Genomic DNA, 12,920 nt, shown 5'->3' with positions numbered 1-12,920 from the left:
GGAGGGGTCTTCCATCCTCTGGTTCACTCCCCAACTGGCCCCTTCAGCCAGAGCTGAGCCAATTTGAAGCCAAGAGCTTCCTCTGGGTCTTCCATGTGGTAAGGACTTGGGCCATGTTCTACTGCTTTCCCAGGCCATAGCAGAGATCTGGATGGGAAGTGGAGCAGCCGGGACTAGAACCGGCACCCATATGGGATGCTGGCACTGCAGGCATGGCTTTACCCGCTACACCACAGCACCGGCCCCAGAGAACTTCTTGAGAGCAAGGATTGTCCATCATGCTTTCTATTGCCCCATGGTGCCTACACTGTAGCCACTCCATAAATATTCACATGAAGCCCCTACTCCTTTGCCTACCAGCTCTGTGCTCTGTAGGAGATGACACAACCTCTCAGGCCATGTATTTTCGCATCTTCAGATGCAGCAACATCTCATTCTTCTCAACTCTTTCACTTCCATCTATTTGCAATAACTCTTGTGATTACATCAGGCCCATCCACAGAATCCAGGGTAACCCCTTCATTTAATCCCAACTGCAACCTTGATCCCCCTTTGCCAGGTAACATAACACGGATACAGGTTCTGGGGATTGGGACATGGACATATTTTGGGAGCCACTGTTCTGCCTACTACATTGGTAGTAGCTCATAGAAGACAAAATTAGAGAACAAACACTTCATGGTAGTACTTTCTGTATGCCAGTACTTTATGTTTATTAATTTCTTTTCTCTCACAATAACCCTAGGGAGTGGCTATTATACTTTCCCCCATTTTTCAGACAAGAAAACTGAGGGTCATGAACCAAGGAATGTGGACGGCCTAGAGAAGCTAGAAAAAGGCAAATAAATGGATTCTCCCCCAGGTCATCTGAAAGGAATCCAGCTCTGCTGACACTTTGATTTCAGCTCGGTGAGACTGGTGACATGATGAAATGTAAAATAATAAGCTTGTGCTGTTTCAAGGCACTAAGGTTGTCCTAATCTGCCACAATGGCAATATAAAACTAACCAACCAGTTACAAACATTCTCAGTCAAAATATAATTATGGTTATTTGTAAACTCCAATGGACCATTCCCTATACTAAAAGAAGGATTTTCATCTAGCATTTCTAAAAACCAAATAGGTGACAGTATTTAGTCAAAAATGTGTACAGTACATTAAACCTCAAGTTTTGTTTTCCTCTTAGGAAGAAAAGGAAGACTATCCCACATCTCGGAGGGCTCTGAGCTTGTGCAGTTGAGAATCGTAACAAGCGGCTCCATCGGAATGCAATTCTAGCAAATTACTTGTGCTCAACAGATTTAGCAATAATCAATCCAACGCTAGGGCCAAAGGAACGCATACCTTCGGGTTTTGATGTGAAACACAGCATCCTTGTTGCCAATGTTTTGTACCAGCAGAATCTTCTGAGTGCTATATTTGACAGGGCAAGTGGAAAAATTCAGCTTGTCAGGAAAGTCGAGGATGGCTCGCGCACCTCTCGCTTTGATGGGCACAATAAACTTTTCTCTGTCAGTGATGCACGTCAACATATGGGCATAATCCTGCAAGGGAAGTGCACCATCATTAGGTGTGGAAAACCCAGCATGGGTAAGATGACTATGCAGGACAAACAGACAGGCACTGTGTCAAATGACCTACCATATTTCTGGAGATTCTCTGAGACAAACAGTCCAAACCTACAAGCCAGTAGAGAATTTTATGGTTCACACACCTCCCAGATATTAGGGCATGGTCAAGGAAGAGTTGTCCTTAGATCAAAGGAGATTCACACCATTCATTCACGTCCCTGTTCCCACCCACGTGTCAGACTCATGATGCCAAGGAAGGTTCTCTTGATGCCCACACTCTCCGCAAGGCGACCCTGAAGCTCCTCCGTCGAGGGTGGCGTCTGTCTCTCCACCCCTCACTTTGACCCATGGAAGCTGGCAGCTTCAAGGGGAAGCCTCGAGAAGCTTTGTCAGTTCCAGTCTTGCTCTTGGAAACTCGCAGCTGCCACGTGAACAAGCCTGGTCCAGCTGACTGCAGGAGGAAAGCACAGACGCCCAGCCAGGGCCATGCTAGACCACCCTACAGCAGCTGATCCCACACATGCGAGGAAGCCCAGCCAAGATGAGCCTAGCTGCCTACTCGACGTGTGAATGAGCCCAGTCCAGAGCACAGGAGCCACCCGGCTGTACCATGGTTTCCGGAGCAGTAATAAATGCTTATTATTTAAGTCACTGAGTTTTGGGATAGTCTTTCATTACGCAGCAATCGATAGTGGATACACAGCCCAGTTTAAACTCTACCTCTGGTGCAAAGCCATTACTGACAACTCCAAACAAAATTTTGAGGTCCTAGGCATCTGTCTTCCCCTGTCAGCAGTATAAATGAAACGGAACAAAGTCCCTATGTTGTTTCTTAATACAGAAATAGAACTCTCGCCCGCAACATTGCAAAGTGAGCTCTCAGCTACAAGCACAACTAAACGTATGAGGAGCACGTTAACAGTGCCCTCAAAACAGGCCAGAAGCTCAGAGGTAACCACGAAAGGGACCTGGAAACTATCCGGGTTTTTTTTTTTTTTTTTTCTCCATTTTATGCTTTCCCATCATTTGGCGTGTGTTTTAGCTACAAGGCGATCTTAATCACTGTAAAATCACTTTTAACTCAAATTTCCTTTCAGTAACTATGGAGTAGTGGTATTAAGTGGTGGAGGTTTATTAAAAAAAAAAAAAGCTCTCTTCGGGCTTTGGGTGTAAAGCAGGAATGAGAACGCCTGTCTTAGACTGACCTATAGACCTCTCTCTGCACTCGAGCTCACAAAACCACAGAACAGGTAGGAAGCAAGGGCATCTCCAGTGAATTCATTCATCCAATCACAGTTATTACATGGCCAGGTGCCAGGTACCCTGCTAGGTCTAGAACTACTACTGAGTGGGAAGCAACCATGGCCATGGGTTTCTTTCAGCCTATATATATATATATATATATATATATATATACACACACACATACACAAAGGTAAAATATATATATATATATATATATATATATATATATATATATATATATATATAAATACAAAGGTAAAACAGCCAGGAAGGCTCAGGACCTGGCCTCAACATTGCAGTTTGTTCTGTGTCCCTCTGAACTCCACCCAGCTGGCCCCTCACTGGATGGTAACTTACCCTCCCCCAAACAAAGCCCCTGAAGAATACCAGTGCCTGCAGCTACACATACAGAAGCCCTGCCAAGGCGCAGGAATGAGGGATACAATTCCACTCACTCTGTGCATCAGCCCAGAAGGGGTCCTTTTCCTAGCACCCACAAAGGCTCCACCAAGCCAGCCAAGGTCCTACCCTTACTTTCCCTTCACCCCAACCCTGACCTCAGTGCTGGCAGCTTCACCATTCCAGTGGCCTAGATTGGAAACCATAGATTTTCACATCATTGACTGCCTCTTCTCTCAATTTCTTGGCAAATCTTGTTAAGACTTACCTTCAAAACATACCTAGACTGTGGTCACTTCTTGCCATCTCTTCCTATGTCACCCTGTCCCAGCTACTCCAACTTTATCCCTGGGATAAAGGGATTCTCAGTTTCAACACTTGTTCTTCCTGAAGCCTATTTCCCAAATAAAGGCCAGGCCAGTCAAAAAGTAACCCAGCTCAGGCCACTCTCTGCTCAGAATCGCCGAGCTCTGAGAACCGGCGTGCACGGGAGGGCTCCGTGGCTGGTTCCCTGTCCTCTCTCCTGCCAGTCTCCTCCGCTCCCTCTTGTTCATCTCTGCAGCTACAGACTCCCCCTGCAGAGCCTCTGCACAGGTGGTTTCCTCTGCCCCAAACTCACTCCCCTCTGCTTTCTCACAGCACTCGCCCCTTCATCTCTTCAGGACTTGATGCAATTGTCTACTCTCACTAAGACCTCTCCCGGCTGCCCCATTTTAAGCTTAATTCTCCCTCTCCTGCTGCATGGCTCCCCAGCCTTTCTTCCTGCTTTGGTTTGCCCTAATGCCATGTAACATGTTATGAATCCTACCTAATTATTGCATGTGGTGTCTGTCTCCCCTCAAGAGCTCTGTGGGTACAGACTTTGTCCACTTTATCGACTTTTGTATCCTCAGTTCCTACAACAGGGCCTAGAAGTCAGTAAGCATCGCTCATGAAGGACAATAAGACAATGTTGGGTAGTGGTGAGTAAGAAAAAGCACAGCTGGGGACACAGAGTGACCTGAGAGCTTTTCTACATTGGGTGGAAGGGCTTCTATGAGAAGGCAACCTTTCAGTGGAGACCTGAGTGAGAGAGAAATGAAGATCTGTGTGCGGACAGTTCTCCCAGAGAGGCAGTCTTCGGAGCTATGGCCAGAGGGGAGCAAAGAGGGTGGTGAGACGTATGGCCAAGAAGTGAGACTTACGGCCTCATCACACAGCATGTTGCTAGCCCTTGGCAGGACCGGAGGATGGCTGAAAGCATTCACGATGCTGAGAGCTGATGTAACCTGATTAGTGTTTCAGGAAAAGCACCGGCTGCTATGAGAGCCAGAGACTAGTAGGGGACTACAATGGGAAAAGGGAGGCCTATTAGGAAGCCATTGCAATAGCCTAGGCAAGAGATGGTGATACCACGTGGACTGGTGCAATAGAGTGCTTAGCCTGGTGCCTGGCAGGTAGGAAGCACTCAATAAATGCCACCTATTATTACTAAACTATTGAATTAAACACAGTGAATTGCATAAAGCATATAGAATAAAATTCAACATGTGCATACTCTTGTTAGGGAAATAATAATACTGATGATTATAAAATAATAGAACTAAATAATTTCAAAGTGGCATATATTTTATATATTTTAAGAAAGTAAAATATGGTAATATGATCATGTGGGGAAGTTTTATTTTGATCAAAACTAAACATTCCTCCTTGAGGTGATCTGTGGACAGAAATCGAAACAATGAAAGGAACTGTCAAGGAGAGATCTAGGGACACAGTGTTCCTGGCTAGGGGAATTGCAAACATTAAAGTCCTATAGTGGGGCCAGCGCTGTGGCGTAGCAGGTGGAACTGCCACCTGCAGCACCAGCATCCCATGTAGGCACCGGTTCGAGTCTCAGCTCTCTGCTGTGGCCTGGGAAGGCAGTGGAGGATGGCCCAGGTCCTTGGGCCCTGCACCCGTGTGCGAAACCAGGAGAAAGCTCCTGGCTCCTGGCTTCAGATTGGCTCAGCTTCAGCCATTGCAGCCATCTTGGGGGTGGATCAGCAGATGGAAGATCTCTCTCTCTCTCTCTCTCTCTCTGCCTCTGCTTCTTTGTAGCTCTTTCAAATAAATAAATAAATCTTAAAAAAAAAGTCCTACAATAAGAGTGAGCAATAAAAATTAATGGACCGTATTTATGAAATTTTATTAAAACTGAATTATGGGACTCTTAGCTCTGCAGTTGAGTCTGGTTTCTAAATGATAATATCAGGTTCAAAAGTGATACTATCCATATCTAAGTAAGTACAAACTGCACAAAGACACTTGATGTTAGAAAACTGCACAGGATTTAACAAGGTAGGGGCAGCAATGAGCTATAGCAGGTTAAGCCTCTGCCTGTGATGCCCTCCGCGCCAGACCCGGGGCTGCTCCACTGCAGCTCTCTGCTATGGCCCAGGAAAGCAGTGTAAAATGGCCCAATTGCTGGGCCTCTGCACCCATGTGGGAGGCTCAGCAAAAGCTCCAGGCTCCTGGCTTCGGCCTGGCCCAGGCTCAGCCATTGTCACCATTTCGGGAGTGAATTAGCAATTGGAGACATTTCTCTCTCTCTTTTTCTCTCCCCCCTCCCTCTCTGTAACTCCGCCTTTCAAATAAAATTTTTAAAAAAAATTTTAAAGAAGAATTAAACGAGGCAACAGTCTAGTCTAATTGTAACAGAATCCTGAAGAGATAAGCACTGTGTTCATTTTTTTTCTCGGCTCAAGCCCAGTTAGCAAAGGCTTTGCTAGGGATTGTAAACCGGAAAGCACCTGACGCATCTGAAGACTTACAATTAACTGAAGATTTGAGAGAAAGAATGAAAAATGCTGCTGAATCTAGGATGGGAGGAGATCCTGAGGTGTTTTGCCTTATTCTGTTCTATATCCATATATCCATTGCTTTGTTCCACAAGAAATTTAAGACAATGGAAAACAGTTTAGGAAGATAACTAGAATACTGTGAAGGATGTTCTCAAATCTTTTCAAGTTCCCAAATGAGGGGGGGTTTGAAATTTGATCAGAATTATATGTTTTTTCAAAGCCAATTCACATATCCATTTAGGAATATGAAGAAAGCTCTTTAAACAACTCTTTTAAAAATGTATTCCAATCTCTGAAGTTATGCATTTAGCCTGACTATATTAGATTATGTAATATGCTATTATATATTGCTCTACTGACTTAAAATTAATTCAGATGTTTGGAGGCTCTGTCAGCCTGCAAGCCAAGCAATTACTTCAGTTGATGTACTCCCTTCAGTACTAATATTCAGAGCAGTCAGGTCACCATTCAAAGCGAATCTATTTATTCTGAACTACATCCCTCTACTATTACAGACATAGCCAGGAATTACTTTATATCCTCAAATGTTCTCCCATACAACAATGCTCTCCAGATGAAATTTCCCAACCATTTGTTGTTGTCGTTGTTAGCCTTCCTTCCAATATGCCCATCCTCCAAACTTTAAAAGACCAGCAGAAGATGCGAATTACAGATTCATCCTTCTGAGAAGTGAAAAGAATGAATCTCTATTTTACATTAGTCCTGTGATAGAAAGCAAGTATAGCAATAACTTTGCATTTAAAATCCCAGGCAAAGGAAAATAATGTCTTCTACTGCAATAAACGACTCTCTGTGTGATCAAGGGCAAGGCTGGTGTGGCTAAGCCCTCACTTCCTCTTTCTGCCTCTTCTCCACGCCTCAGCTTGATGAAGGAATGGCAAACAGATGAAGCCAGATCTGATTAAGACTCAGCAATTGTAATGTTTAGTGATCCTGAAATTGTTCTAAATTCTTTAAGTAGTTAAAAATATTTATCATGCTAATGTCTTTTCAATCTGAAATTCACCCTCCAAAGGGAAGAATCAGTTCTGAAGTTCCAATCCACATCAATACAACATTGATCAAGTGTCCTAGGCCTTCTCCTATAGTGTTATGGCTATTCATGTCACTTAGTTGGGGTCTCAATTCCTAGTGACATCTACATTTCTCCATCTAAAAAGATAATGGCCATGGACCTCTGGCTTGAGGAAAGATCTGGGAGTTCCAGATTAATGGCTGCCGTTTTGTGCTTAGTACACAAGGATACTCATTGTGATTACTCATGACTCATGTATAAATCATCAATTTCTTCTTTATTGTTTTTTGCTTTGCATGGTACCTTTAGGTCTACTGATCTGCTCACATCTATAACCCACATACTCTGCCTTCACTTCCATCCCTATAAGACCAAAGCCTCCCCTATGCACAAGAACTCAATCATTTTCACTCCAGGATTTTCCTGAATCAACAATTTTCCTTTTTTACCAAACACGCATACATCAGGTTATGAACATGCTGGAATAAACTCATCTTAAACATAGAAAAAAGAACCCTATCCTTGACCCCAACAATCACCTCCAGCTACTTTCCTATTTTTCTTATTACCTTTTACAGCAAAATTTTTCAAAGGTATTATTTAAACTCATGTTCACCACCTCCTTACTTTCTAGTTTTTCTTTAATTTATCCCATCAGGATTCTGAGTCCAACATTCCACAGAAATTTTTTCTGGACAAGATGATTAATGGCTTTAACAAATCCAATGGTTAATTCCACAATGCCATTTTATTCCTGATTCTTCACCTTAGCCCGCCCTGCAGTCTTGCAAATCTGTTTTTCCTTCACTGCTATCTCAGTAAATGCTGTCACAATTTAGCCAGCTGCTGACCAAAGTCACAGGAGTCAAACTATATTTTCTTTTTTATACCTTCTTTCAATCCATCAGCAAACTCTGGCAGGTCTACCATGAGAAATATATGACTTCTTTTACTTCTCATCACCTTTACTGTCACTACCCTAGTCCAAACCATCTTCATCTTTTGCCTGAACCATTGCAACAGTCCTTGGCTCCTATAATCACCAGGGTTCAGTTCAGCAATATACAATAGGAAAAAGAATAAAATAAGAACAGCTTTCACTGGATTTATTTCTCCCACATAACCAAGTACAGAGTTAGTACTGTAAGATTGGTAGGGTGGCGCCACAGCTCAATAGGCTAATCCTCCGCCTGTGGCGCCGGCACACCAGGTTCTAGTCCCAGTTGGGGCACCGGATTCTGACCCATTTGCCCCTCTTCCAGGCCAGCTCTCTGCTGTGGCCCAGGAGTGCAGTGGAGGATGGCCCAAGTGCTTGGGCCCTGCACCCGCATGGGAGACCAGGAGAAGCACCTGGCTCCTGGCTTCGGATCAGCGCAGTGTGCCAGCAGTGGCAGCCATTGGAGGGTGAACCAATGGCAAAAGGAAGACCTTTCTCTCTGTCTCTCTCTCTCTCACTGTCCACTCTGCCTGTCAAAAAAAAAAAAAAAAAAAAAAAAAAAAGATTGGTAGGGTGGCTTAACTGTGTCATCAGAAACACAATTTCCTAAATTCCTATTCTACCCCATTCAAGTATAACACCTCTAGTATAACATGTTCCAATCTCAACGTCACCTCATGAGAGAGTGAGCGAGCGCGTAATTCCTGGGGCACTGTTCTCTCTCACAGTCAAGCTGCAGGCCAGAGGGAGGAATGCAGAAGGGCAAATGGGGCCCCTGCTGCCATTTCAACTCTATTCAAGCAGATGCCTCATAAGTCCCGCTTATCCCTCATTGGCCAACACTTAGACGTCTGCAGCAGAAGGCTGAAAAATGAGTCCAGTAAAAATCTGTGTTTATCCCTGGTATACCGATGTGGGGAAAAAGGTACCCTAATCCATGGGTGGTGGGAATATAAACTATTATAACCGTTATGGAAAACAGTATGGAGATTCCTTAGAAGTCTGAAAAAAGATATACCATGTGACCCAGCCATTCCATTAATGGGAATTTACCCAAAGGAAATGAAATCAGGAGATAAAAGAATTATCTGTATTCCCATGTTTATAGCAGCTCAACTCAAAATAGCTAAGATATGGAGTCAACTCAGATGTCCATCATCTGATGACTGGATAAAGAAATTGTTGTATATATACACTATGGAATACTACCCAGTCATAAAAAAGAATGAACTCCTGTCTTTCACAACGAAATGGTTGCAACTGGAGACCTTATGCTTAGTGAAATAAGCCATTCTCCAAAAGAAAAATGTGTTTTTCTTGATTTGTAGTAACTAATATACAGAGTACAGAAAGATGTAATGTATATGAATGAGATTGACAATTTGAAGTTTGATTATTGTTTATAAGCCCTATTCTATACTCTTGAGGAGCAATGGTTTTTCTACTTAATATTTGTTGAATTATTTATTTCATAGAGGGTTAATCTTATGCTTATAAAGAAAATTGAAAATTATATTATTGTAAAAATTAAAAGAGAGTTGGCACTGTGGCGTAGTGGGAAAGCTGCCACCTACAGTGGTTGGCATTGCATAAGAGCACCGGTTAGAAACCCAGCTGCTCCTCTTCCAATACAGCTCTCTGCTAATGGACCGGGAAAGCAGTAGAAGATAACCCAAGTCCTTGGGCCCCTGCACCCATGTGGGAGACCAGAAGAAGCTCCTGGTTCCTAGCTTTGGACTGGCTCAGCTCTAGCTGTTGTGGCCATCAGGGGAGTGAACCAGCAGATGGAAGACTTCTCTCCCTCTCTGCCTCTGCCTCTCGGTAGCTCTGTCTTTCAAATAAATAAATAAATCTTAAAAAAAATAAACAAGTATATATATGAAATACAGGAAACCTTTCTCTTTATATAAATAAAAGAAAAGGTTGAGGGAAGGGGCCAGAGAGAAAGGTTTGAAAAAAAAAAGAACTGGTCTTGGCATAGTGTGAGTGAAATAATATTATTCATTCTTAGTTCTTAATTTCAGTCCTGAGCTATCTAAAGTCTTTCATAGAGAAAATTTCTAAGATCCTCATGAACCTTCTTATCAATGACATTTATCAAGCCAAGAAAATGAGAAAGTAGTGACATAATTCACTGAGGACATGATGCACAATGGAGAGGAAGGCCCTTCTAGGGAGAGGGCTTCTCAGATGTCCCTCGCCTGGATGAAGTGACAGTAACAAGAATAAACATCTAACACATTTGCGACACTGGAAGATACGCGAACCCTTTTTATATGTTCTTGTTTTATCATCTGAAGGCTTCTTCAAGGTGAAGAAATTTCTATGTATGTTCTTGAGATCAACTTTTGCTTACTTATCTCTCCCAACAAATGTGTACTGCATACTTCGAATGTGGCAGACACTATGCTAGGCCTTGGGTTGCGGGATGACCTAGGCAGGAATGGGGGTGCCTAATTCCAGGCAGGAAGAAAACAAAGCCTATCCTTATTGTTCCCAACAAAAAATGATAGGTTGTGGAGGATTTTTCCCAATCTATACTTTATTTCAGAACTGTAACCCACTGTTGGTGGCAATGTAAACTAGTACAGCCATTGTGGAAGACAATACGGAGATATCTCAGAAAGCTGAAAACAAATCTACCATATGATCCAGCAATCCCACTCCTGGGAATTTACCCAAGGGTAATGAATCAGCATATGAGAGAGTTATCTGTACCCCCATGTTCTTTGCACCTCAACTCATAATAGCTAAGATATGGAATCAATCCAGATGTCCATCAACTGATGACCAGATAAAGAAATTATGGTGTATATACACTACAGAATACTACTCAGCCATAAAAAAACAATGAAATCCCGTCTTCCGCAACAAAATGGATACAACTGGAAACCATTATACTTAGTGAAATAAGCCAGTTCCAAAAAGACAAATACCACATGTTTTCTCAATCTGTGGTAATTAATAGTGTACTAAAAATGTAATGTATAGAAATGAAATTGACATTGTGAGCTTTGATGATTGTTCACAGCCTGAACAGTGCTTTTTTAATATATACTATTTGTTGAACTCCTTACTTAGTGTAGGGTTAATTTTATGAATATAAAGTAAACTGAAAGTAGATCATTGTAAAAATTAAGAGAGGGAATAGGAAAGGAAGGAGGAGGAATGGTGGGGTTGGGCCGGGAAAGAGGGTAGGGTAGGGTGGGAAGTATCACTATGTTCCTAAATCTGTATACATGAAATACATGAATTTTGTATACCTTAAATAAATTTTTTTAAAAACCCTGGCAACCTAGTTTATTATTATAGTACTCTTAGAGAATATATGTGAACATTTTCTATCCTTCTCAAGCTGAATTTTTTTTAAAAAAAGATTTATTTTAGGAACATAGTGACATTATGTTCCTAAATCTGTATATATGAAATATATGAAACTTGAATAACTTAAATAAAATTTAAAAAAAGAAAAGAAGATTTATTTATTTGAAAGATGAAATTACAGAGAGAGGTAGACACACACACACGGAAAAAGAGGCCTTCTATTTATTGGTTCACTCCCTAGATGGCTGCAATGGTTGGAGCTGAGCTGATCTGAAGTCAGGAGCTTCTTCTGGGTCTCCCACATGTGTGCAGGGGCCTAAGCACTTGGGCCGTCTTCCACTGCTTTCCTAGGAACATTCACAGGAAGCTGGATAGGAAGTGGAGCAGCCAGGACTTGAACCTGCACCCAAATGGGATGCTGGTGCTGAGGGCCAGGGCTTCAACCCACTGCCCCACACGCAGGTCTCTAGAGCTGTGGTTTTTAAACTTCATAGTACAAATCAGGAAAACCACTTTGATAATAAATTTGATATTTTGTTAAGCAATAAAACTGTATCACAGTATCCTTTCTTCAAAGCATCACTGCCATGTCCATATGACAACCGTAAACTGATGCTCTCTGATGTCCAACAATGTACTCTGTTTTGCTTCCCCATAAAAACCTAATATTTTTCATACTCATTTTAATAGTAAGGGTACAAATTTAAGAGGTTAAGAAAAATGCCAGGCTCCAGAATTTTATAGTGCTATTTTATGATAACACTGACTTTTCTATTTCTATAGTGCATGATATACACACTAGAATTATTACATTAATAACACATTCAATCATTTAAAAAAAAAAAAAAACTGTGTGAGGAGAGATAAGGGAAGCTAGAGTGAATTTGCTGCACCTGTTATCTGGGTATTTGGCATCTTTAACAAGTTCCATCCCCAGGAAGCCAAATCAATAGATGACAGGGAAAAAATGTAAATTGCTTTATCATCTTCGACATGCTAATATACATGGGTGCTGAAAATCCATTTGAAAGGGGACTGGCTTATTAACTGTGGCACGCTGCAATTTACATATCTCACCCTCCAGATGTGAGGAGGGTAAATGAGAATGGAGTGCGTTCAGATCAGCAGGGGATAGGGAGGAAAGAATACTCATGCACTTTGGCTATCAATTTGGCCAACTGAAGAACAGCGACACTTGGTGAATGACTGACTTTTATTTTTCCTAAAATAAATCTGGCTCTGGTTACTCCTCTGCTGTTTTCTGGGCCAGCATGGAACACTGACTGCATGCCCAACCTTAGCTGATCGTTCCGTCCACGGCCCTGTCAGCTTTCCAGCAGCAAGGGCAAATGCAGATACCAAACGCACAGTGTCTCAGTCAGCAAAAGGAAAGAACCACTCTATCTTTGGAAAAATGAATTCTCGAGCTTACAGCACAGCTTGGGGTCCAAATCTAATACAAAAATCTTCATTCATCCAAAACTGGATAAATTTCTCATAGGCAGCCATTATTCTTACTACGTCTCCTCATATATGTGTGCAGTCGTTGATAACTTTTCACATAGGTGAAGGAAATAACAGTGCA

At 42.2% G+C, this 12,920-nt stretch overlaps 1 protein-coding gene across 13 annotated transcripts in view; it reads right to left on the bottom strand.

Annotated features, from left to right (window-relative positions):
- The window catches only part of HYDIN (HYDIN axonemal central pair apparatus protein), a 421,089-nt gene that overhangs the window by 337,883 nt on the left and 70,286 nt on the right, over positions 1-12,920 (bottom strand). For 12 of the 13 annotated variants that reach the window (XR_011384090.1, XM_051847256.2, XM_051847253.2 and 9 more), the window contains one exon: positions 1,346-1,545. Coding sequence is in view for 12 of the 13 variants with exons in the window: in XM_051847256.2 (XP_051703216.2) it covers positions 1,346-1,545 (200 nt within the window). In the remaining variant the exon portion in view is untranslated. Of the gene's footprint in view, positions 1-1,345; positions 1,546-12,920 lie in introns of those variants that run through there. The other variant, XM_051847261.2, reaches the window with a different exon arrangement.

Source organism: Oryctolagus cuniculus, chromosome 18 (assembly GCF_964237555.1).
Source record: "Oryctolagus cuniculus chromosome 18, mOryCun1.1, whole genome shotgun sequence".
In the NCBI taxonomy this organism is placed as follows: domain Eukaryota; kingdom Metazoa; phylum Chordata; class Mammalia; order Lagomorpha; family Leporidae; genus Oryctolagus; species Oryctolagus cuniculus.
This window is presented reverse-complemented; position numbering and strand designations above follow the sequence as displayed.